Here is a 26,707-nt window from a genome sequence, read left to right as displayed (position 1 = left end):
CTTCCAGCTAGAGATCTAGAGAGGGACTCTGAGGGGTTACAGTGCTGTCATTGTCATCATAAGTTTGTATTTATTGGCGTTGTGTGTATTTGCTTGTGCAAACAAACTCCCCCTTTGGGAGTGAATAAAAATTCGATCTTATTTTAGGGACTTTGAGGGTTACAGGCAGTGTTGTCATTTTCAACCCTTCTCTTCCCCTTTTCCAGTGAACGGCAGTTGCAGCGGTGCCTACTGCCCAGAGAAGGAGAGTGGGCCAGAGCTGGGGGGCAGTGAGGGCACACTGATGCGCTGTGGGCAGAGTCTGGCGGTGCAGGTGCCACCAGGGAGCCAGCCAGGTCCAGTGGGTCATTACCACAGTGTCCACTGTGAGCGGCCCACACCCACACACAACCTTCATCTGCAGGACAGCCAGCAGCAGCACGCTGAAGCCAGGTAAGAACGACAGACAGGTTCTGACAGGAACACCGGCAACATAGGGGTCAGTACAGGACCGAAACGGTATAGCTGTCTGTCGATTGTTTCTGTTGATCAGATTGTTTGTGTTTTTGAAACACCTGAAATGATGTTAGCAGTACACGTTATACTATTGTATTAACACTAATAACATGATCATACTGAAAAAATGAACAGTAATCATTCTACGCAGGTAATGGTATTGATAATAATCCCCATGTAAATGCGTACTTTATCTGTCAAATGTAATTACCTATAGCATGTCATGACATTTCTCATAGAGGAGGCCGGTACGCTACGTAACATCTATTCAATGGTCAGACAAAGATTCCGATCCCCCTCTCTGGCCTCTATACACTCCAAAGTGCTTCTGGACAGACATTCAATTCTCCCATATTGTCTCTGAATGCCATCGCTACAGCCAAACAGGATATAGCGCTCATGAAAGAAAGGGGGGGGGGGCACTCTCTCTCTCACACACTCTTTATTGACTACGAAAAAGTCAGTCTCTGGCTCTATCTAGCACTTTTCCCCAGTGTGCGTCGAGAGAGAGGGAGAGAGGGAGAGAGGGAGAGGGAGAGGGAGAGGGAGGGAGAGAGAGAGAGAGAGAGAGAGAGAGAGAGAGAGAGAGAGAGAGAGAGAGAGAGCGAGAGGGAGAGGAGCGAGAGAGAGGACAAAGACAATTCCTTCATGGAGACAGGAGAGCGAGAAAGAGGGGCCTTCTCACATCACTCAAGAGCTTTGCACAAAATCCATAATGAGCGAACTGACAGGAATTATTATGTAGGACATCACAGCGACGCATGGAGAAATACGACCTGGCTCCCCATTCACCAGGGGCAAGATTCCCACCATAATACACAGTATTGTAAACGCTGACCCTTCACAGGCCGCCATTATGCCAACAAACCAGGTGACTCCTATTTATCCCAACATGTAGGCTTAGGTTTAACCCCTTTGTGTCATCAAAGCCTGTCAGACTAGTGACACACAAGAAGTCTCATCCATCGCCTCTTCTTCTATCCTCTCTATCTGCCGCTCTCCTATTCTTAGCCATAAATGCCCATTCATAACTGCTCACAGGGCTCAAGGTCCCCTTTCATTTATTCATGAAATCACTCCCGGATCATCTGCTGCTGGCGGATGCTGCCCTGTTTTGAAAGGGACACCACAAGTCACTAACTAACCTTCCGTTTCTCTCTGAAAGTTCTCTGGCTGTGTGAAGTGGATGTTAGACCCCCTGACTAAGACTTTTAGTTCTGTGGGGGCTCTCTGGGGTGAGATGTTATTTTTGTAGCCAGAGAAAGAGAGCAAGGGAGAGCAGAGAAAGAGAGAGGGGGAGAAAGAGAGCCCACTCCAGGCCAGGTCTGCAGCTCACAGCCTTGCTGTTGTGCGAGGACTGAAAGCTGCGGCATGTGGGAAGGATGACTTGGCAGGACCCAGACAGCCGTGGCCTTTATCTATCAACAGCGGGCGGCTAATAGTGCTCATATTCTCCCCTGTGTTGTCCTAATAGCCTCGCTCTGCTCAGATTTCCTGCCGTGTGTTTTTCCCCTCTACAGGTCCTCTGCCTTCCAGAGATCCCTGGCCTCTCCCGACCCAGGCTGCGGAAGCTCCAACGGGGCCAGGGCACTTCCTCTCTCCTATCCCATCAAACAGGAGGCATCCATGGGCTACAACATCTCACAGGGACCAGGGGTCTCCACCACAATCCAGGGTGCCTTCCAGAACAGCAGGGGAAACATGGGGGTCCGGCGGGGGGAGATGGAGGGTCCTCTCGGTGGAAGCGGCGGCGGCAGTGGCTTAGGCAGTGCTCTATCGGCAGACTCGGCGTACCCGTTTAATAATGAAGATGGCTCCTCCCCGCTGTCTTTGTCCCCAAGCGGCTCCCGACATTCAGCGCGGCTGCTCACTACTAGCAGCCTGAAGAGACGCTGCCTGTCCCTGGCTTCCCAGTCCGCCGCTGCCAGCAGTAACGCTAGCGCCGTCGCGAACGCCGTCGTCGCCGCCACTGAGGGGATCGATATCACCGCCATTATCTGTTCCTCCCAGATGTCCGTGGTGGCCTGTGTCAACGGGCTCCGGACAAACCCCTCACCCCAGCCCAGCGGCGGCTTCTCCTCCCGGGCTGGCCCCCACAAGCCCCCGCCCGCCCAGCAGTGCAGCAGCCCCCAGCAGCCCCTCTCGCAGGAGAGTTGTCAGCTGCCCTCGCCTGCCGCCTGCCTGCTGTCCCTCTCCTCGGGCTCCTCCTCGGGCTCCTCCTCCTCCTCCGTGTCGTCTCTGGACCCGGAGCAGCAGAACCAGGGACTGTGTGAGGAGCCCGGCTCCATGCAGCCGGGGGGTGGAGGAGGAGGAGCAGGTGCCGATGGGCTGGGTCTGCTGATGAGTGGGGCCCTGATGACGGGAGGCCTGCTTGGGAACGTGTCTATGCTGGAGGGCTGTCAGAGGGCCGGTGGAGGAGCTCTGAAACAGGAGCCTCTAGATGACTTCTCTCCCAGCGAGCAGGAGCTCTTTCAGCACCACTACCACCATCACCACCATTATAACCACCTGACTGGCCGCACTGCTGCCAGCCACCTCCGTCCTCATCCCCACCACCCTGCCCCCCCGCGGCCCTCCATGCCCCCACCCTACCACCTGCACCAGTACGGGGGCCCAAGCCCGGGGGGCTTGCTGCACCTCCAGAACCAGCCCACATCGTCTTCATCCTCACTCCTCTCGGGCCTCAAGACATCAAGCTCCGTCGGGGGAGAGGACGATGGGCCGCTCGGCGACAAGCAGGTTTGCCGCTGGATTGACTGCAGTGTGGCGTACGAGCAGCAGGAGGAGCTGGTGAGGCACATCGAGAAGGTGCACATCGACCAGCGCAAAGGGGAGGACTTCACCTGCTTCTGGGCCGGCTGCATCCGCCGCTACAAGCCCTTCAACGCCCGCTACAAGCTCCTCATCCACATGAGGGTCCACTCGGGAGAGAAGCCCAACAAGTGTATGGTGAGTCCCTCTCCCCACCATAGAAATATAATTCATTGAACGGAAATCCCCATTCAAGTAAACGTAATGGGTGCACCGGCGGCCATATTGAATGTACCCATGCCGTTCTAGTAATTCCCTACCCTGAGTAGAGAACCAAGCCATTGCGGTTGGTGTCGGCAGTCAATGTTGTTCACAGCCCACTTTTCTGAGTGGAAGCCATTTTATATGGTCCATTGTACTGTAGGTTACATTTCTTGTTTCCGCAGTATATTTTTACTGTGTGAAATTGACTCTTCCCAGCTTGTGCAACCAGTTTGATTGTATCCCTGCACATGACTTTTTCTAGTTCCCACAGAGCAGGCCAAGAGAGCTTTTATTTAAACATACATTTTTGGAGCTGCTGTGTACAGTACATGTGTAAAACATGAACAGGTGAAGTTGATGGTAGACTAGTTTCTAGTACAGTATATCCCTTATTTGGTATTTCATTGAAATCGTTTGGTGTCCAACCAAAAAACGTGCAGTGTTAGGGTGATAGAAGTAAAAAATATTTTTTTAATATCCTCAGAGACTGATGGTCGATTGTGATTCAAGGAAACATCTACATCAACAAGATGCATTGTTTCCAAAAGCAAGACTGATCATTTTTTCATTGCAAAGTTTTTTTTATTTATTATAAAATCAGAATAGTTTTTATTGAAAATGGATACATTTGTAGTCACTGAATTTTTTTAGCAGAATGTTTCAAGCACACATTTTCCATTGAAGAAAAGCGTTATAATTGGAGCAGTGTAGCTCGTTGCTGTATAAATAGCTTTGTGGTTGTATTCTTTACAGGTAAAACTATCCAATTCCACAAGTCAACACACCAATCAACGTCAAACTGTCACTCCCCAGCATCCCTTAGCAAATGGAAAAAGCCCTCCAACCTAGAGAAGGATTTAGTCCAAATACACAATAGTCCACAATTTGTGTAGGGCGATGTCATGTTTATTTTCTCTCGCTTTGCCGTTTTTTTAAGAAGGGATTCAGATCATGAAAAACTAACACATCTGGTTAACATAACCAAACAATGCATACACTTGATCCCTTTAAATGGAAGGTTTAAATGTTTAGCTGTCCCACAAGTATTAAGTGAACTGGCTTTTTTATCCAAACCAAACACAGGGAAATATGTAGTAGTCTAGTGGAAGAAGAGGCTACGAAGCAGAGGGATGGATGGTAAAATATCTCGTCTTGCTTAATTCAGAGTTTCACCCAACCCCTGTCAGAAATGTTCTTCCTCGTTCTAGGAAAACCATCCAAAATAGAATTATTATTGTGCAATACGATCGTAGCCTAACAACACAAAAATACCTGTTTTATTTCGATTTATGTTTTATGAAATCCAGGCGATATATAAAAAAAGAGAATAATATTTGATCATTATTGTGAAAGTGTGAAAACTGGCGAGCGTTATAAGGAAGTGTTAAGTGAAATGCAGTTAAAGTGTTTAAGTGTTAAAGTGACACTTAACACTGCTTTACATTGTTAGCTACATTTTATAGGAATTTTTACATGAATGCGTAGTGTAGTATTTGAATGTATAATGAGCACTGGAAGTTACTGGAAGTTCCTCAGAGTCATCATTCATTAGTGCGTGTGCATGTTGTAGCTCAAAATGTGCTCAGGCTGTGAATCTTCTCTCAACTCTGTGCTGTTTTTCATGCAAATTCTGGGAATTCTAGGGAGTTCTGGGAACAAATTCCCTGTGTTTTGGTCCAGCTGTTGGTTGTGTTTTTTTCAGAGAGTGTTGTATATATGTTAAACACTCACATTTCTTCTTCTCTTGTGACTGTTCATGCCAGTATAACCTGAGTGTGACTCAAACTCTGTCACTGAGGTCAGTTTGGTGCCACGTAGGACAGGAAGGGAAATAGACGGAGTGTGTGTTTGTGTGTGTCTGTATGTGTACGTACTGTACTACATGTATGTATAAATGTATGTGTGTTTTTGTGTGGGGAGATGCTTACCAGATGCTAACACTAGAACAATTCGCCTCAGTGTAATGGAACCGCTGGACTTTATCTCGGGACGGGAGGCAGTGTGTGTGCGGGTTTAAGCTACACATCCCAGCCTCCCAATCACTCAGACCTCAGCAAGGCCTCAAACACACATACACGCCCACGCACACACACTAACACACACACGCACGCACACACACACACACATTTTCGATCCATGTTGGATTCTAACACTCAGTTCTCAAACTGAACAAAAACAGAAATGTATTCGGACTTGCATAAACACTTCTAATGAGTATGTATTTAGATTCAGCTCGACAGAACGCCTTAGAGAAAGTGGAAGAAAGTGTGCACGTGTTTCACATGTGTCTTGAGGCAACGAGTTTGTGTTTGCGTAATGGTTGAGAGTGTGTGGTCATTCATGCGCAATACTATGGAGATAGATCCCTGCCACCATTTGTCACAAATGTGGGCTATGATTTGTAGTGCGTGTGCATTTATACGTACAGCATGTGTGTGTGTGTATGTCGTCGCATCTTATCTCGTATCCTTATTTAGTCCTTATGCGTCTGTGACCACTGCAGTCAGAAGCGTTTGAAGGATGCCTGTTGTGTTTGCTGTACTCATGCAATAGACAAAGGCATTTAGGAATTCCAGCTATTCGCACAGAGGAAACAGATGAGACATTTTGATTCAGGACCAAATGCTCCAGAACCCCCCCCCCCCCCCCCCCCCCCCCCATCTATTTCCTTTATTATCTTTCCAGCGGCAGATTCCAGTGGGCGCTCATGAGTTGGAGCTGCGCTCACATCCAAGCATAACACTCCCCTCCCCTCCAGCCTCCTCCAGCTGCACAGCATTTGTTTCATGCGGTGTCTTGGCAGGAAAAAGTCATTATCACAACACAAAAGTCGTTCTCCCGACCTCTCGCTTGTCACTGTCCATACCTGGCTATGTTTAACGCGGTCCCACATAAAAATTGTGGCTCCATCTGTAACCGTTGAGTTCGGAGAACTTGTAAAGCCCCCCCCCTCTACAATTAATGCAGGCCCCAGAGCTGTTGTATAGTAGTCTGGCAGGCAGGGACACACGGGCGAAAAGGAAATGGCATAATCTCTCTGCAATATCCTGTTATGTTTCATGCCTAATTCGGACTGTTGTTTTAGTTTATTACATTTTTTTATTATCTTGTCTGCATAAATATTAAAAATATATCCAGCAACCGGAGCCCTGACATAGTCGCAGGCTTTGATAACTTAGCGGGTTATATCGAGACGGTCCTGCGGACTTAATGTCTCTGAGTCAGATAGCTCCACTCTGCACCCTTGAAGTTCAGATAAATATTCATCTAAACCCTATATAATGTAGAACTTGATGAGACACGTCATGCTGGACCATGTAGGACCATAACTTGCGTTTGGTTCTTTACTTGGTTCTCTCCAAGTCTCCACAGATTAGCTGAATGGCAAAATTGTATGAAATTGTTTTGAAATCCTGTCCATTGTGCAATACTTTCAATGTTGGACTATATGAATGTTGAGAAGGCCTGTTGAAGGATTCTCTTGTGCTTCCCTCCAATTTTTTCAGAGACTTACCTGAGAAGTAGACTGGGTCAAGTTACCTTTTAGATACATACCATATAAACTCATTGTGGTTCAGTTTATTCTTTAACCTACAGTGCCTTCAGAAAGTATTCATACCCCTTGACTTTTTCCACATTTTGTTGTGTCACAGCCTGAATTTAAAATGGATTCAATTGAGATTGTTTTGGTCACTGGCCTTCACACAATACTCCATAATGTCGAAGTGGAATTATGTTTTTGGAAATGTTTACAAATTAATTAAAAATGAAAAGCTGAAATGTCTGGAGTCAATAAGTATTCAAACCCTTTGTTATGGCAAGCCTAAATAAATTCAGGAGTAAAACTTTGCTTAACAAGTCAAATAATAAATTTCATGGACTCATTCTGTATGCAATAATAGTGTTTAACATGATTTTTTGAATGACTACATCATCTCTGTACCCCACACATTCAATTATCTGTAAGGTCCCTTGTTTGAGCAGTGAATTTCAAACACAAATTCAACCACAAAGACCAGGGAGGTTTTCCAATGCCTCGCAAAGAAGGGCACTTATTGGTAGATGGTTAAAAATAAAAAAAGAAGACATTAAATATCCCTTTGAGCATGTTGAAGTTATTAATTACACTTTGGATGGTGTATCAATACATCCAGAAACTACAAAAATACAGGCATCCTTCCTAACTCAGTTGCCGGAGAGAAAGAAAACTTTTCAGGGATTTCAATGGTGACTTTAAACAGTTACAGAGTTTAATTGCTGTGATAGGAGAAAACTGAGGATGGATCAACAACATTGTAGTTACTCAACAATACTTACCTAATTGACAGAGTGAAAAGAAGGTAGCCTGTACAGAATACAAATATTCCAAAACTGTTTACAATAAGGCACTAAAGTAATACTGCAAAAAAATTGGCAAAGAAATTCACTTTTTGTCCTAAATAGAAAGTGTTATGTTTGGGGCAAATCCAATACAACACATTATTGAGTATCACTCTCCATATTTTCAATCATAGTGTTGACTGCATCATGTTATGAGTATGCTTGTAATCGTTAAGGACTGTGGAGTTTTTCAGGATAAAAAATGAACGGAATGGAGCTAAGCACAGGCAAAGTCTACAGTGAAGTTGTTTATCAAGAAGACGGTGAATGTGGCCGAGTTACAGTTTTGACTTAAATCTGCTTGAAAATCTATGGCAAGACATGAAAATTGTTGTCTAGCAATGATCAACAACCAATTTGACAGAGCTTGAATAATAAATAAAAAAATAGGCAAGTGTTGCACAATCCAGGTGTGGAAAGCTCTTAGAGACTTACCCAGAATGACTCAGACCTGTAATCACTACAAAATGGGATTCTAACATGTATTGACTCAGGAGGTTGAATATTTATCTACTTATCTTGTTTTTTCCATAGTTATTTCTACAAATGTTAGAATTTTTCTTCCATTTTGACATTACAGAGTGTTTTGTGTAGATCGTTGACAAAAAAATGACAATCAAATAAATGTTTATTGCACTTTGTAATACAACAAAATGTGGAAAAGGTCAAGGGGTATGAATAGTTTCTGAAGGCACTGTATAACTCTGTGTCTTCCATCAATGTTTTTCAGGTGTGTGGAGGCTTTTGAGTGTCTGTTAGGGCCAGAGGCATAATGCCCACTGAAACTGAGGGGACATGTGGCCCCCTCAATTATTTGTATAATAAAATAGAAGATATGGTTTATTTTACATATAATTCATTCAAAGATATTGGATATAGCCATCAAAAGAATTAGGACAGATGTAATTACCATTTTACCATGTACTTTCCAAGTATATACCTGGTAATCTCTGAAAAAAAAATAGTGTTACCCATTTTACTTTAAGAACACATTTGGTATTTTACCCTCCAAATTGAATAAAGTTTCGGTTTTAGTTTTGAGAATGATTGAGAACTCAGAGTTGCACCGAGCCACCCACGTCATAATGATAAAACACACCCCAGCCACCACCTCACCTGCCTAATGAAACCACTCTCTTGACACACACCACCATATGCTGAAGGAAAATTGACTGCAGTCAGCCAGGGACCTGCTGGAAAAAAAACATAGATCATGGAATTTCCTTTTTTTTCACAGGTGTGAAACCAGCAAACATATATATTTAGATTTATTAGACTGATTTTTGGAAGAGAGTGGCCAAATCCCCCACGAGCAGACGTTGAGACATACAGCGGCGTCCGTTGCCAAGATGGCGTGGTGTTTTCTCCGGGTAAATGGAGTCTTTTGTGAGCAATCAGCTCCGACACAGGAGATGAAACGGCGAGTGCCATTAGCTAATTAAAACTGAGGTTCTACACATGACCCGACTTTTCCCCTGAACGCTGTACTGAAACCGGAGCTGTCTGGACGCAGGGCGCGGGCGGCGACTGACGTTGATATTAATGTGTTTGTACCAGTACGAGCCGCTGACACTCTGGACTGTCTGGACTGCTTAGCCAGCGCAATCTTTCAGAGGCTGGGACTCTGGCCCGGTAGCAGCTACCTGCAATGAAGACATATGATGCAGAATTTTAACCTAGACGGCCAGGTCTGTAGGCATGAGCCAGCTCAGCGCTCACAGAGACCCACACACTCTGTACTGGAGGAGAAGGGGAGGGAGAACTCTGTACGATTCAGTTAAACATGAATACTCAGAAGCAATAGGGGAGAAAGAGAGAGGAGGCTTCTTTTTTTTTTTACATGTCAGGACTAAATGGATAATTGTATGGGGAACTTGAGTTCTGATAGCTTGCCTAGAATTTGAAAGCCCAGAGTAATTGAATTTGGAGCACAAGGCAATAGGAGCCCACAGTAACCGTCTGCGGTGTATCTGGAAATGACAGTGTCAACCCATGATTACCACCGCTGTACGACTGTGGCATCAGAGCGTCCCTGCCTGCTGTCAATCATTTATGTACCCGCCCTCCCAATCTCTTATCGATCAAGCCTGTGGTCAGCCACGTCCAATTGTTATTCCGCGTCTTCTATTGGTGCAATGAAGCCATAATGTCATGCCATCGTTATCTTCTGTCATCTGTCAGATCCTATGTGCCACTTGGCTGTCTCGGGCGTCATGCTAATAGTGGAGAAACACTGGCCATATGCGATACATATATTAGTATGATGAAACTGCTGGCAGAAATGGTCTGAGACTGATGTTTTGGCATGGCAATGAAAGGCCTGGAAATAGATGGATCTTGCTTGTTTTCCTTGTCAAATAGGCCAGGCCAAGTTCTTGTCAAGCCATAAAAGTTTTCCAGTCAATCTCTTTACAGTAATGCAATCCAGTCTTGTTTCTCTCTCTCTCTCTCTCTCTCTCTCTCTCTCTCTGTCTCTCTCTCTCTCTCTCTCTCTCTCTCTCTCTCTCTCTCTCTCTCTCTCTCTCTCTCTCTCTCTCTCTCTCTCCTCTCTCTCTGTCTCTCTCTCTCTCGTCTCTCTCTCTCACTCTCACTCTCACTCTCACTCTCACTCTCTCTCTTACTCTCTCTCTCCGTAGTCATTTGGGTCTGGATCTAAATACTTATAGCTATATATATATATATTGCTGAACCATGATTACGACCACAAATAAAGAGCCTCAATAGTCATTTTTATATTTCATTTCACTACAGCTGACACAGATAAAAGTATTACGAAGCCACAGTGAAACAAAGTTAGAGATGCAGTGAACCAGCTCCCCTGTCTCAGACTGCGTAACCAGGTATCAAAGCATGGACGATCCACTATATGCGGTACCCTAATTACATTTGTCTGGAATGCAATATTTTGAGTTTGTAATTTCCTTAACATTTAATCACGGTTTTGTATCAGAAACCTGATCGACCGGGCTGAAGTTGACAGGCTTGACTCTAACATAGCGCAGTGGTTGTGTCATAATTGTGTCCGATCCAATTCCTTAATCAGTTTAACCTCACCAGTGGGCCAGATCAGTTTTCTAATACATGGGAGAGACGAACAGAGCCGTGTTCAGGGTCTATTATCCAGGCACGTTCCTGGGATCTCTGAGGGATGGATGGGGACCTGAACAGGCCTGTTGTAGAACACTGGTCTAACATGTGTTTTGGGATCTCCCTCTGAGGTAATGGGCCTCATTAGACCAGATCCACTCTGATACGGGTACCTTCCCAAATGGCACCCTAGTCCCAAATGGCAGCCTACTTTTGACTAGGTCCCATAGAGTTCCCATAGGACTCTCGTCAAAAGTAGTGCACTATATAGGGAATGGGTTGCCGTTTGGGATGCTGCCACTGTTCCTAACGCTTCCAAACAAAGCACTTTGGGTTCTCTAATGCTGCAGTGTCAAGGGTCATATAAAACATGGGGCCTTGCTTGTAAACCATTTAAATCCTCAGGACAGACAAGCTTATTATGGAAACATTTGGAGGCAGTTTACCAGGAAAAAGAAAAATATACTTTCTCGAGCGTAGTACTCCCTACGTAACACTAGCCTCGTTTTGTACTGACTGACGAGACACAATTTGTGACCGAGCAGCAGCCATTCCGCAAACATTCTCTGTGAGCCGCAGTGTGTGAGCCGGGTCTGTTGGTGAGTGTGTGGGACAGTGTGTGAACAGTATGTGGACAGAGGTAAATCTCTCAGTACCCAGAGATGGAGTGGGTGTTGTTGAGGTATTAATGTAGCAAGGGGGGCTGGGTGTCAGTGGGACACGCATCACACAAACCACTGAGCCCAGAGAAACATCATCTACCTCGCCTAGCCTGACCGCCGTCACATCTCCCAATAAACAGAGCAACAAGAGACACCTTTATATGCCCTTCTCCAGAAACCCAGACCATGTCTGCCTCAGAGCCAGGGCCGCCAGACCCCAGCCCCTGGACTACGCCTCTACTCAGACCAGTCCAGACTCCAGAGTCAGACCAGGATCCAGTGTCACTCTGGGCCAGAAACGAATATAAAGTAGCTACAGTACAGACACTGGCACTGTCGAGAGAGAGAAGGATGGATGTTAGCATTTTTTTAATGGATTGAAATAGAATGTGTTATGTGGTAGGGTTATGTTGACATATGTGTTCAGTGGCTAGGTTGGCTAGCTAGCAGGTGACGTTTGAGGGTTTTGAAAGGAAGAGGAGGCCAGAAGGAAAATGGAAGAGAGTTTAGTTGTGTCATTGTATAAAAATGATGTCATCCCCAAAGTATTCAGCCCAGAATCAACTCAACACGCTGTGTGATGTACCTGAAAGTGATTTGGTACGTTCTGAATGTGATCCATATTTGTGAGCTTTTTCATAGCATTCATAGCGTTGGCAGAACATTGCGCTCTGTAACGCTGACTCACAGCTGGAATCCAGCAGGGCAATTAGAGCTGGGAGCGTTCCCCAGCAAAGTGTTCAGTCCTCCAGGCCAATGAGGCTGTCCACACTCCCTACAGGCTCTGTCTGTTTACGCTGTCAAGCCTTCACTCTGCCTGTTTTAATGGAGATGCACCACAGAGCTGTATCAGAGCTCTCTCCAGAAAGAGAGAGAGAGGGAGAGAGACCAGAGAGGGTGAGAGACCAGAGAGAGAGAGAGAGAGACCAAAGTAGGGTTGCAAAATTCCGGGAACTGGTTTTCCCAAAATCCCGGTTGGAGGGTTTCCGGAATCAGGAGGGAATAAGCAGGAAATCCCGAACCTCCAACCAGTATTTCTGGAAACCCAGAGAATTTATTGAACGTTCTCGGAATTTTTCAACCCTAGACCAGAGAGATGGGGGGGGACTGGGGGGGGGGGGGGGGGGGGGGGAGAGCAACGACATCACAGTAACTTCCACGCTTTGTCATAGTGGAGAATTTTGTCATGACACCGGCGCCTAGAATGTTTAACCTGCTGTGTTGTGGCATTGTACAGGCCCCATTGATTGGTGCTACTGGCTTGGTTTATTCAGAACCAGAGAGTTCGATTGGTAGACATCTGATTTACATTCCTCCCATAGAGTTTTACACCCCTCCAGTGACGCTGAACAGTCTCCAGAAAAGGATCCTGTACAACTTCAAACATGTGTTTCACATTTGATCGGTTCAGCCTCGGAATTAGTTTAACATAGATGTAAAAGGTTTATGCTGGATTTATAACCATTGGTTTTGTTTCCTTACAGAATTAAGGATAAGTCTGGGAACTTTTTTATTGTTTCTCCTGTCTTATGCTAGCTTTGGTTTCTGTAATAACAACGATTAAGTTTGTGGCACGTAGGACCGATCCTTTCAGATTGTCCATTTCACAGAGCAAAATGAAACCAAAATCAGTGTTGCTGATGTGCCAAGTTTCATATTTTAAAGGGATAAAGCCAAGATTTACATTAGGTCATGCACAATTTGGTCAACCGATGGTACTGTTAATGGATATTGCATGTGAAAAAACATTGTGTGGCCACGGTGTGCGGCCAGCAAGTGCCAGGCCCAGACTCATATTACGGCTAACATAAACAAGTGTCTGATGAGAAATGTAATGGAAAATATTCCATAAATATAAAAACGTTTACTGTGGAATACCAATCGGGAACACTGGAACCTCACAATTCCTGCAGTTGGCAGGTTGCTTTTGTCCAAAGTAATTGCTCAGGAACAGAGACTGTTTTTGCACTTAAACGAATGTGTTTGCAGCCAGGCATTAGGAACATGGGCCAAAACAGTAATGCAGATTGGTGGTGAATGGGGATTGACTTATTAAATGTGAACATGGAACCACTTACTAAAATGTTGATATGAATTGATTTATTCAGAAGTGAATACTTGGACATCTGCTGAAGTACGAATGAGGGGTGATATACTTGAGCCTTGATAAGGACTGACACATTGAATGCCGGTTGCAGGCTGATATATCACAGCCAGCCGTATCCCCACGTTGGCGTGAAACTGGACTCCCCGACGCCCAGAGAGAGAAGACAAGAGAGCACGACTTTGGCACACTAAGAACTGAACAAACCGAGAGGGCACCGTTAGCAGTTCAGTTTCACCACGTCTCGGGCAGCCGCCGCTCCATTCTCCATTACCCAGAAGGCTCTAGTGGTCTGGACGTTCTCCAGCAGAGTGAATGACGTCCCGCTGTTCGCTGTTCGATCTCTTTCCGAGGGACTGTTAGTTGCGCAAAATGCCCTTTCTCTCTCTTCGGCTCTTCGCCTTGCTTGGGCCAGTGCTGGGCGGTGATCACAATGCCATCTTGACCTATTGTTTCATTTCGCAGCGACTGTTTTCTCTCTGAATAATATGGGGCCTGTGGCGTCAAGGCGTTTGGCTTGGCAGCACGCGGCGCCTCTGAAATGTTTATTTTGTTGCGTGGACAAGCAGCAGTTTGCCAAGGGGGGGAGGGGGGGGGGGGGGGGGGAAGAAAGAAAGAAAGAAGAAGAGAGAGAGAGAGAGAGAGAGAGAGAGAGAGAGAGAGAGAGAGAGAGAGAGAGAGAGAGAGAGAGAGAGAGAGAGAGAGAGAGAGAGAGAGAGAGAGAGAGAGAGAGAGAGAGAGAGAGAGAGAGAGAGAGAGAGAGAGAGAGAGAGAGAGAGAGAGAGAGAGAGAGAGAGAGAGAGAGAGAGAGAGAAGGCTACATTGTACATTTGAGTCATCTAGCGGACGCTCTTATTCAGCGCAACTTACAGTAGTGAGCGCATACATTTTCCTGCTTTTTCGGAGTTAGGGAGAGCCGGATGATGCACGAGAGACTGACGTCAGAGGTACACGGGAGGAGGGAGAGAGGGACAGTGGTGGACAGAGAGAGGGATTCAAGAGATGAAGAAACGGTTGATTGAGTTAAGAGAGAGCCGGTATGAGTCAAGCTGCTTTAACATAGAACAATCTAGAAGAAAAAAGTATCAAAGCGATCAACTAATAAATGCCATCTAACAGGCGCCTGAATCCATCCACTTGTATAACAGTCCCCACTGTGGAACCCACTGAAGCCTTGGAGGAAGAGGAGCTTTGCCCAGAAAGGGGTGTGGAGAGGAGAGAAGAGGTGCAGGGGGGAATGGAAGCAGGTGTGAGGGAGAGGACCTGGACAGATTGAGCCCGGGTTGGCAGAGAGAGAGGAGAGAGGATGCTGCTCTCAGACCTGTCACAGATGATACGGTATTGACTGGGAGTAACATCAGTCCAGCAGCCGTCTCAAAGCACATATCGTGTTAAGGATTTTCACTAACGATCCCCTCACGTTGGGGGTTCGAGTTGCAGCGAAAAGGTTTATAATTAATGCCTTGATGGTCTACTAATGGTCATGGCACCAGGGCTGTGTAATACACTCTAATTAGCTATTAGAAATGGTTAGGGCAGCTAGGGTAAACACAGGGCCAGTAATCAGAGAGAGAGATACAGCTCCATAAAACACAGTCATGACGCACCAACTCTGAATAATGAGTTTCAATCACCTCTCATTGAATGATTATTCGCAAGAGTAAAGATCCGGAATGATTTTCGTCCACCAAAACCAATGTCTTTCTTTTACCTATCTTCATTGCTGTAACCAGAGCCTTACATTGAACAAAAATATATATAAGGGCTCCTGAATATAAGACTCTGGCTGTAACCAATACACAAGCCCTCCAACTGAACTTCCCTCAATCTCAAATGGACTGACGTTTCAGAAACCCCTTCAGATTATTTTTTGTTGTTGTTGGCGCAACCATGATTTAAAAGTCAACTTCTGCCCTGTAACATCCAAGTCTGCCAAAAAAAAAACGACTACTGTTAAGGCTTTAGTACTGGTGCAGTCTAAACATTGTCCACTCTCATTTGAACGCATTGATATGGATGCGGTTGGTCACTTGGCTGAAACGTGACCCCGTTTGTGTTGGAAGTTGAGTGCATTTCAATGGGAACTCCTGCACAGTTTGTCTGTTTTCATACAGGGTTGGGTACGAATGAACACGGGCCAGTTTCAAGGTAACACACAGACAAGGTGTGCCACTGAACCAATGGCACATTGAGGGCATTTTCGCTTTTACGTGGGAACTGGGAGTTCGGCTTGGGAATGAACAGTTGCTGTTGAACGCTAACAGTGAAGGACATCAGATCAGCAAATAAGATATATCCTTTTTACTTTTATCAAAGAGAGAAGGGCTGTACTATGGTACGCGTGTGTGACCCCACTTCCCTCTCCCTCTCAAACTGGGCCATAAACCCAGCGATGCCCCGATCACGAGGAAATCACATCTTAGCTCTCTAATGTAATACAGGGCCTGGAAGCTGGCACATATGTGAACGCAGGCCCCCTGAGTCTCAACAGGTTAAGTGCTTCCATGACGACTCGACTCACCATGTATTCTGGAGCCAGACTTACCCAAAGTAGTTCTATAAGTCGTTCTATACCAGTCCCCCATAGCAACAAGGGTTCAAATCCACCATATAGTTCCCCCTCAATCTCCATCAAAAGTGCTAGGATTCATTCCAAATGGTACCCTATTCCCTTTATAGTGCACTACTTTGACCAAGGTCCATAGGGCTCTGGTCAAAAGTAGTGCACTATATCGGGAATAGGGTGCCATTTGGGACGCAGGCCCCTTGTTGTGGCAGAGAGCAGCTGGTGGGCCATTATGCTGGATGCCTCATTTAGTCATCATAGGAATGCTTCCTGTTGTAGACGATGCCATTCACAAACTTTTTCATCTGCCCCAAACTATGCGGGACCGTGTGAGTACAAAATGGCTGATCGGAACAATTTCTTTAGTCATTTACATGACTACTTCCTTCCACCAATTTATCGGCTGAGCGAGCTATCGCTTCGGCAGCGCTCGCTCACTCGGTTCCATCTGGACAACAGTCCTGCCTTAGTCACTGCTGTGTATGCGTGTACTCATATCTCACCATTCATAAATCAAGTGCTGTGAGAGTTTGGGCTGAGGATAAGGGGGAATGACGCAAAAGAAAAACAAAGTAAAGTGTGTGTGAATTCATCTCAATCCAGCATTGAGAAATGGAAAGGAGAAGAAAAAAAAATCGTCCCCTATCTTTGATTCAAATTAGGTCCTCTATTCGCAACAGATGAGTCTGGCTGCTAAAAGGGGTCCTGCTTGGCTGTGGAAATGATATGTGTAAACTATGTAATGCAAATGTTTTAGCGAAGCTGGCTTTAATTTGGTACCCTGACGAAGCACATGAGAAACCTGCCTCTCCTTAGCTGTCTCGTTGAATCATATGGATATAATTTCATCCATTTACGTTTTTCTGCTCTTTGCTGTGGTTGCCACGGGGCATTTGGAAGCAGGCAGATTAAACGCACATGTTTCCCCGAGCCGCAGCCTGAACGCTCCGCTCCAGCATTTTTCAGCTGAACAGATCCTGAAGTGTTGGCGGTTTTCCTCGTCGGTCAGCGTATAAAAAGGCACCTTGTGATAAATGAACACACTTCCAGTACCTATTCCGATTAGAATAATACTGAGAAGAAACCAGTATAACTTTTTATCTAGGGTTTTATTCTGTGGCGCTGTGTTGGATTCCCAGATTAGGCTTTAAGAGAACACTTCACCCCGTTAGAAGCTTAGGCAATTACAGAGCCTCGATGCATTAGCTGAAATTAATCAAAGCGGAGAACCGGTGGGCCTTGTTAAGCCCCGGAGTACCTATTGCTTTTACTGAAGGTCCTCTCAAAATGAGTAATAGGGATTTCATGCTAGTTAGCAGCCAAACATTTTCATCTCATTTCTCTCATCATTAGTCAGAAGCCACCAGTCAAACGGATGGTGGTGAGAGCAGGCCAGAAACGTGACAGGGCCCTGCTGGGGTTTCACTGATATCAAAGGATTCCCTCCTGTTAGCAGCAACACTGGAGACTATAGCTGTCGAGAGAAAGAACTTTCAAAAGTTATTCCTCACAAAAAAAGCACATTGAGAAGGTGAGGCTTTCGCTTACGTGACCTCGATACAGTCGAATACAGTGCATTTCTAAAGAAATGAACCTCCTGAGAAAACTTGTTTCGTTTCATCTCTCTCTCTCTCTCTCTCTCTCTTTCTCTCTCTCTTTCTCAAGGCTTTCTATCAAAATGATGTCTGAGATGTCAGCGGCAGCTTTTTCCCCCCAATGCTACGCAATAAACGAGCGGTTTGTTTCGATCTTCTCCGGCATCTCAGTCAGGCTCTTTCTAATGAGCTCTTTTTTTGTAGGTTAGCGATACACTGCGGCCATTTAGGCGGCCAACTGTTTGGGCTTCTCTTTGCCAGTCAGAATTAATTTCCCATGAAGGCCTCAAGCTCGCTGTACCTTCACAGCCCAGCTCTCTGGGCCCACAAGCTGTCTGTTGTGATCGGCTGCCGGCCCCTCGGCCATGTCAGAACCCACCGTCACCCCAATGTTTACCGAGCTGCCCGAGCCGCCCTCTCAGAGTGAGACGGTGTCAAACCCGGCTCAGGCCCTGCTCGCCTGCTCCCTTCGTGTGGTTATCGAGCCCGTTTACCTTAGAACCAATCATTCAGAGGGGAAAGCCAAACATGTTTAAAGCAATTCATGTGATTAGCGTCTAAACTGCTTTCACAAATAATATCAAAGACGTGTTTAGAAGAAGCTGAAGCTGTCCTGTGTGGTTTCGACACCTCGGCTGGCTCCAGGCCTTCCCACCCATACCTTCTTCCATGTCGTCCTGTTTTACATCTATGCTCATCCATTTCACGGAAAAATCAACAACCAAATTCTTTGTGACATTTTTTTTCTCTGTACAAAATAGCTTCAGTAGCTCTCACACAGCAGTAAAGTTATACGCACGCTGTAGAATTTCAACCTATGCCCCAGTCTTGCTTTCGACTTTGCCGACACCTTCCCAGTAACCCACTACACTAACAGATGCCATTTTGACTGGCAGGTTAGCAACACCTGACCATGCACAGTAAATGCTCTATGAGCCGGTCAGTAAACCAATGTCCTGTGAATCATGTGCCCTTGCCCAGCGGTGGTAGTAGGCTCTCAACAGGCGGGGAAACTTCACCCTCCCTGCCTGCGTCCCAAATGGCTCCCTATTCTAGGGCTCTGTGTGGGCTAAAGGGTGCCATTTGGGACACAGGCACTGTCTCACTGCCAGCCGACCTCGGGCACTTTAATATCCAGAGCAACACGATTAGCACGCTTTTCTCCACGGACCTATAACTCTCATTTAGCTTCAAATTTGTATTGCGTCAAAGAAAGAATGAAAGACTGATTATTTCCCTTCTACATAAATACACACATTTGGCCCGTCAATAAGGTTTATATTTGTTTTCCAAACTCAAATGTTCGGCCCTGTATTTCAAGAGTCGGCACGGTATGTGTCTGTCAGGACTGACATGCTAGTATAGAGGGCTTCTTCTCTGAGATTTTATGGAAATTCCACCCACCCCCCCTCTCAGTCCTATACATTTGATGACCCTGCTTCTAGAATAATACGACTCCAGTGTGTATTGTCTGACACTTTTAGATGTTTCCCAAGCCCTCCGATTGAGGAGGCCTGAGTAGGCACATTTCTCTGCCCTGTGTTGATGTCGCATGGTCGGGTTGATCTCATGACATTGGTGTACTGAAATCTACTGTGCATTACATGCCGTATCATGTCTTCTGTGTGATATTTATCCTTGCCCTTTCTACAATCCAAACGACTGTGGCTGTGTGTGTGTGTGTGTGTGTGTGTGTGTGTGTGTGTGTGTGTGTGTGTGTGTGTGTGTGTGTGTGTGTGTGTGTGTGTGTGTGTGTGTGTGTTTGTGTGTTTGTGTGTTTGTGTGTGTGTGTGTTAACAGCTTTAAGGTGTCCACTTATCACAACAAAACCGTGAGTCTCTATGGGGTTGCTGAGTACGGAGCTGTTGTGCTGATGAGTAAGCTATGTGAGTGTGATGAGACAAAGGAGTCTTCTGGTCTCTTTTTTTATGTTTGAATAGCACATTTAGACAGGCACGGACAAACATACACACATATACACACACACACAACCTCGGTCATCTGACCCAGCTCTCCCATGACAGGGTTAGGTTTCGTCCATATTAAATGGAGGGGGCTGTGAATAGATGGCGCTTCCTGCCTGTGCTGTGAGTGAATGAAGGAGGCCATGTATGAGCATTGAGCTCAGATCAGGACTGAAGGGCCATTAGAAGAATGGTGTGTCTCTCTCCTTGGGCGTAACCCGACACTCCCCAGCCCAGTGCGTGCGCGCACACACACGCACACGCACACACACACACACACACACACACACACACACACACACACACACACACACACACACACACACACACACACACAGGCTTCACTAAAGGTCAGGGGACAATAGAGAGCAGTTCCTCCATGTCAGGTTTCACTGCTGCCCAGGCCACAGAGTGAGGCGACCCTACTAGTCCCCTCCCTGTGTGTGTGTGTGTGTGTGTGTGTGTGGCTGTGTGTGTGTGTGTGTGTGTGTGTGTGTGTGTGTGTGTGTGTGTGTGTGTGTGTGTGTGTGTATGTATGTGTGTGTGTGTGTGTGTGTGTGTGTGTGTGTGTGTGTTTGCGTTTGCTCGCACGCATGTGTGTGTGTCCACGCCCCTGATCGATGCATAATGGCCAGGGAGGTGGAGCCGGCAGAGCCCTCAGATAGGGTAACAGGAAAGTAATTGTAACTGAAAGGGCCTTGATGCAATGCTCCTCAGTGGCCCCAAAGGCTCTCATTGTTGTGGACCATGATAGCAACCATGACTGGTATTGATGTCAGGCTAACCGTAGCCACTGCCGCGAGTCCCCGTGAATAGCTAAGACAGATTAACGAAGTGGGATATAAGTTACGTTGAGGTGTACTGTACTCTACATGTACAGGGGTGCTCCATACACTTAATGGCTGTTTACAGTAGCATGCATAGAGGAGGAGGAGGATGGCCACTGTCTCAGCCAATCAGCCGTGTTTGTGTTGATGAGCGGGGGAGGATATGCGAGCAGACTCATGAATAATGGGTGTGCTAGCAAATCTGTGGCGTTCATTGGCTGAGTGGATAGGATCAAATGGGCTGAGTGGCCAGTCAGGATCAGATGTAATGGGCTTCTTTACACTCACTGCCACTTATCTAGTTCATCTACCCTCATATACTATGCTCTGCATTTCACCCATTAACTGTCACTGTACAGTATAGGTTTACTGTCGTTTCTCCTGCAACCCACTACCTGTCTCTTGGTAGTATGGGCTTACTATCGTCTCCCTGCACTGTAGCCTCACCAGTAGCTACATAGCAAGTTGTAGTAACACTAGTACTGTAGGCATGTATATACAGATGTAGGATCTAAATTTGATCGCCCTGTTGCAATGCTGGAAATGTAAAACTTGTAGTGTATTTCAGGTTTGAAAAGGCTTCTGAAGTTTGTAATTTCCATTTAGAAATTTCAGACTTGATTTTCCCATAAGAAATATGTACCATCCACTAGAAAAATGTATATTAATTGTAATCCACATAATAATTCATATTTCCTCTTTCTGCAGGATTATTTTCCTGCTGTAGCAAACTGGCTCAAATTAAGATCCTACATCTGTAAAATACAGATGTGAGGTGTTCCTAGCTCATATGACAATGTCTGAGTCCCAAATGGCACCCTATTCCCTAAATAATGCACTCCTTTTGACCAGAACCCTATGGGCACTGGTCAAAAGTTGTGTACTAAACAGGGAAAAGGGTGCCATTTGGGACTAAATCAATGTAATTTGGTTACTAATAGCTTTTTACAGTGGTCTGTGGAAACGCAAGTGCCCAGCCCATGTGAAAATTGAAGATTTTGAGCATGGCCGGTACAGTATCTGTTAGTTTCCATGGCCTGGTGTCATTGTAAGGAAGGGACTCATCCAGCTGTGTGACTGATAGAAGGAGTGGGGGAAAGAGTGGGAGCATGCGCTGCTCTGAGTCACAGAGGTACATGGACACAGTGGCTTCATTGTACCACTGTTTACAGCCTTCCTTTCTTATTGATCTCTCTCTCTCTCTCTCTCTCTCTCTCTCTCTCTCTCTCTCTCTCTCTCTCTCTCTCTCTCTCTGTGTGTGTGTGTTTCTATTCTCTTATCTATCCTCTCCTGCAGTTTGAGGGCTGCAGCAAGGCCTTTTCCCGCCTGGAGAACCTAAAGATCCACCTACGGAGCCACACGGGGGAGAAGCCCTACCTGTGCCAGCACCCCGGCTGCCAGAAAGCTTTCAGCAACTCCAGCGACCGGGCCAAGCACCAGCGCACTCACCTGGACACGGTCAGAACACATGGAGACAGCCTCCACTCTGGTTCTACTACCCACAATTCCTACCTCCTGTTTCCTTTCTGCTGTAGATCATGGATCAAGGCTGTTGTAAGGGGTTCGAGTCAGGGTTATTTTAGACACTCATTGTGGGTGTGAGTGCCATAAAAGCAGTGGGAGGGGCCATTGTTAACATTTGAACTCTGATAGGGGTGACCTGATTTGTTATAGGAGTAACAATCACTAGTGGGCATCCCCAAACGTCCAACCCTGGTTACGGTGTATGGGGGAATTTTTATTTTACTTAGCATCAACCAGTGTTTGTTTAGATTTCCCTTCTTTTCCCCCTTCCTTTCCAAGGCTACCATTCACTAAACTTAAAGGAAAATGGAATTGTACACTTGAAAGAGTCAGTGCCCATTTCCAAACCTCAATGCCCATTTCCATCCATTGACAGTGTCACAGTTCAATAAGCGGACCATCAGTCAGGGAGTAGCACGCAGGTTCTCACTCGCCCCACACTCCCTCCGTCAGCCAGAGGCCGTGCCGGTGCCACGACATGCTACAGATCATTAAAATATCACTTCCATTAGTCCGATTCGAGTCACAGTATGTGAAATAAGCAGCCGTTAGGTTAGCGCGGAGCGTTCGGCTCAGACAGGGCTTTGCCTTGTCTCTCTCTGCTACAGGGGGGGAAACCAATGACTGCATATAGAGGAAAGGAAAGCCTGAGTCAGCCACTACTCATTCCTCCTGTCTCCGTTACTCCTCCAACGTCCTACTTTATCACAGTCCACAGGCCTCAACCAGCCTCAGCCCCCCCAGCCTCACTACCGTACTGACACAGCCAATTCCACCACCGGCCCAAGACGCTGATGGCCGCACATTAGCGCCCCGCCGAGAGCCTAATTCCGCCGCCCGCCACCCTGCCAAACACACTTTGGGGAAAAATCATTTTCAACTATGATATTTATACTAGAAAGAAGTTGTGTGTGTTTTTCTCTCCCTCGCTGGCTCTTTTCTCCACTCATCGGGTCTGTGTCGGGGTGGCGTTGCGCAGGAATAACAAACAGGGCAGAGATGAGTGGTGCTGAGAGTGGCTTGGAATAACAATGTGTTATTTACAGAAATGAGCGAGGTACAAACGGAGAACTAATAAAGAGGCGTATCACCTTTCACTTTAATGGTCACCTTATATTACACTGTATAGAGAGAGAAAAAACATACACTATACAAAAGTATGTGGACACCCCTTTTCAAATGAGTGGATTCGGCTATTTCAGCCACACCCGTTGCTGACAGGTATATAAAATCGAGCACACAGCCATACAATCTCCATAGACAAACATTGGCAGTGGAATGGCCTTACTGAAGAGCTCAGTGACTTTCAACGTGGCACCGTCATAGGATGCCACCTATCCAACAAGTCAGTTCGTCAAATGTCTTCCCTGCTAGAGCTGCCCTCGTCAACTGTATGTGCTGTTATTGTGAAGTGGAAATATCTAGGAGCAACAACGGTTCAGCCGCGAATTGGTAGGCCACACAAGCTCACAGAACAGGACCGCTATAGCGAGTAAAAATCGTCTGTTCTCGGCTGCAACACTCACTACCGAGTTCCAAACTGCCTCTGGATGCAATTTCAGCACAATAACTGTTCGTCGGGAGCTTCATGAAATGGGTTTCCATGGCCGAGCAGCCGCACACAAGCCGAAGATCACCATGCACAATGCCATGCCTTGGCTGGAGTGGTGTAAAGCTTGCCGCTATTGGACTCTGGAGCAGTGGAAATGCGTTCTCTGGAGTGATGAATCACTCTTCACCATCTGGCAGTCTGACGGATGAATCTCGGTTTGGCGTATGCCCGGAGAATGCTACCTGCCCAAATGCATAGTGCCAATGGTGGAGGAGGAATAATGGTCTGGGGCTGTTTTTCATGGTTCGGGTTAGGCCCCTTAGTTCCAGTGAAGGGAAATGTTAACGCTACAGCATACAATGATATTCTATACAATTCTGTACATCCAACTTTGTGACAAGAGTTTGGGGAAGGCCCTTTCCTGTTTCAGCATGACAATGCCCCCGTGCACAATGCGAGGTCCATACAGAAATGGTTTGTTGAGATCGGCGTGGAAGAACTTGACTGGCCTGCACAGAGCCCTGACCTCAACCCCATTGAACACTTTTGGGATGAATTGGAACGACAACTGCGAGCCAGGCCTAATCACCCAACATCAGTGCCCGACCTCACCAATGCTCTTGTGGCTGAATGGAAGCAAGTCCCCGCAGCAATGTTCCAATATCAAGTAGAAAGCCTTCCCAGAAGAGTGGAGGCTGCTATCGCAGCAAAGGAGGGACCAACTCCATATTATTAATGGCCATGATTTTGGAATGCGATGTTTGATGAGCATGTGTCCACATGCTTTTGGTCAGGTAAACACAAGGGGAAAATATCTCCATCGCCAGGCTGCATGCTGTGTTTTCTTCAGTAATATTGTGTGACAATGAGGAAAGTCAATGACAGGGAGAGCAGTCGTTTTTACACCACTGGTGTAGTGATCCAATCAAATGTTATTGGTCGCATACACATATTTAGCAGATGTTATTGTGGGTGTAGCAAAGTGCTTGTTGCTTTCGGTGATCATGTTTACTGCCCCCCCTCACATCTTTTGGCGTAGTTTGCCCTACAACTTCACGAGCATGTATCTTTATAAACCTTATAACACATGTGATCTTTATGTCGTCAATCTTCCATGGAGTGCCAATGTGCTACTTTAAATGGGATTTCTTGTAGTGCTTAAAAATGTTGTCAAATTGAATATTTGATTCAATTTATATTTTATATTTCACTCTCTTTCTCATTCCTTCTCTCTTGCCCTCAATTTCTTCAGTTACTCTCTGTATTCTCAGCTGAAAGGTAGGAGGCTATCTTTGCCTTCTTATTTCATCACATTTCATTACTATTCTGTGTGGTTTTTGTGTGCATTCTTGTTCTTGATTTTTGCTCTTCTTTGGCAATGTAACTTAGTGCCTATGGCCAATGCCTACATGTTCTTGAGTTCACATGCGGTTTTGTATTAATCCATTTCGAAATGTTAGGTTGCTTTGACTTGTGGCTGCTTCACTGCGCTGTCATTACGGAATAACTAGTTGCTTTAAATCATACACTGTTCATATGTTCATCGTGTTCTGTAGAAACCGTACGCATGCCAGATCCCTGGATGCACCAAGCGCTACACCGACCCCAGCTCCCTACGCAAACACGTCAAGATCCACTCGGCCAAAGAGCAACAGGTGCGTAGAAAGGTAAGACACTCAGAGAGAGTGAGAGAATTTACTGACAATCCTCCCCCAAAAAGCTGTCCCTTTAAATTAGAGGATGGGCTCATTGTAATGGCCAGAATGCATTGAAGGAGCCATCCTAGCTTCTCCAGCCTCCACTTTCTCACACTGTACATCTCTTGACCAGTTAACTCAAATCAAATTGTATTAGTCACATCTGCCGAATACAACAGGTGTAGACCTTACAGTGAAATGCTTACTTACAAGACCCTAACCAACAACGCAGTTTAAAAAAATAAGAATAACAATAAGAAATAAAAGGAATAAGTAATTTGAGAGCAGCAGTAAAATAACAATAGCGAGGCTATATACAGGGGGTACCTGTACAGAGTCAATGTGCGGGGGCACCGGTTAGTCGAGGTAATTTAGGTAATATGTACATGTAGGTAGAGATATTTAAGTGACTATGCATAGATAATAACAGAGAGTAGCAGCGGCGTAAAAGAGGGGGTGGGGTGGGGGGGGGGGGCAATGCAAATAGTCTGGGTAGCCATTTGACTAGATGTTCAGGAGTCTTATGGCTTGGGGGTAGAAGCTGTTTAGAAGCCTCTTGAACCTAGATTTGGTGCTCCGTTACCACTTTCCGTGCAGTAGCAGAGAGAACAGTCTATGACTAGGGTGGCTGGAGTCTTTGACATTTTTTGGGGCTTTCCTCTGACACCGCCTGGTATAGAGGTCCTGGATGGCAGGAAGCTTGCCCCGGTGATGTACTGGGCTGTACACACTTCCCTCTGTAGTGCCTTGCGGTCAGAGGCAGAGCAGTTGCCATACCAGGCAGTGATGCAAACAGTCAGGATGCTCTCGATGGTGCAGCTGTAGAACCTTTTGAGGATCTGAGGACCCATGCCAAATCTTTTCAGTCTCCTGAGGGGGAATAGGTTTTGTCGTGCCCTCTTCACGACTGTCTTGGTGTGCTTGGGCCATGTTAGTTTGTTGGTGATGTGGACACCAAGGAACTTGGAGCTCTCAACCTGCTCCACTACAGCCCCGTCGATGAGAATGGGGGCGTGCTCGGTCCTCCATTTCCTGTAGTCCACAATCATCTCCACCCCAGCGGGAGGACCCTAGATATTAGCGCTAGTCCTTGGTTCTCGTTTCCAGGTAAGTAGTGCGTAGCACATCGATGACTTGTCGATGACTTGTAAGCCGGAAAAGGGTCCACTCCGCCGTGCTGATCAACTGAATGTTAAATGGCTGACGTTCAAAAGAGACGAGCCCTGTTTCGCCGGTGCT

At 46.1% G+C, this 26,707-nt stretch overlaps 1 protein-coding gene across 3 annotated transcripts in view; it reads left to right on the top strand.

Moving 5' to 3' along the window:
* Positions 1–26,707, top strand: part of LOC115158003 (zinc finger protein GLIS1) — a 122,778-nt gene that overhangs the window by 74,713 nt on the left and 21,358 nt on the right. For 2 of the 3 annotated variants that reach the window (XM_029706443.1, XM_029706445.1), the window contains 4 exons: positions 207–432; positions 2,016–3,444; positions 21,992–22,153; positions 25,328–25,438. In XM_029706443.1, coding sequence (XP_029562303.1) covers positions 207–432; positions 2,016–3,444; positions 21,992–22,153; positions 25,328–25,438 — 1,928 coding nt within the window. The remainder of the gene's footprint in view (positions 1–206; positions 433–2,015; positions 3,445–21,991; positions 22,154–25,327; positions 25,439–26,707) is intronic. The other variant, XM_029706444.1, reaches the window with a different exon arrangement.

Source organism: Salmo trutta, chromosome 22, assembly GCF_901001165.1.
Source record: "Salmo trutta chromosome 22, fSalTru1.1, whole genome shotgun sequence".
Lineage (NCBI taxonomy): Eukaryota > Metazoa > Chordata > Actinopteri > Salmoniformes > Salmonidae > Salmo > Salmo trutta.
This window is presented reverse-complemented; position numbering and strand designations above follow the sequence as displayed.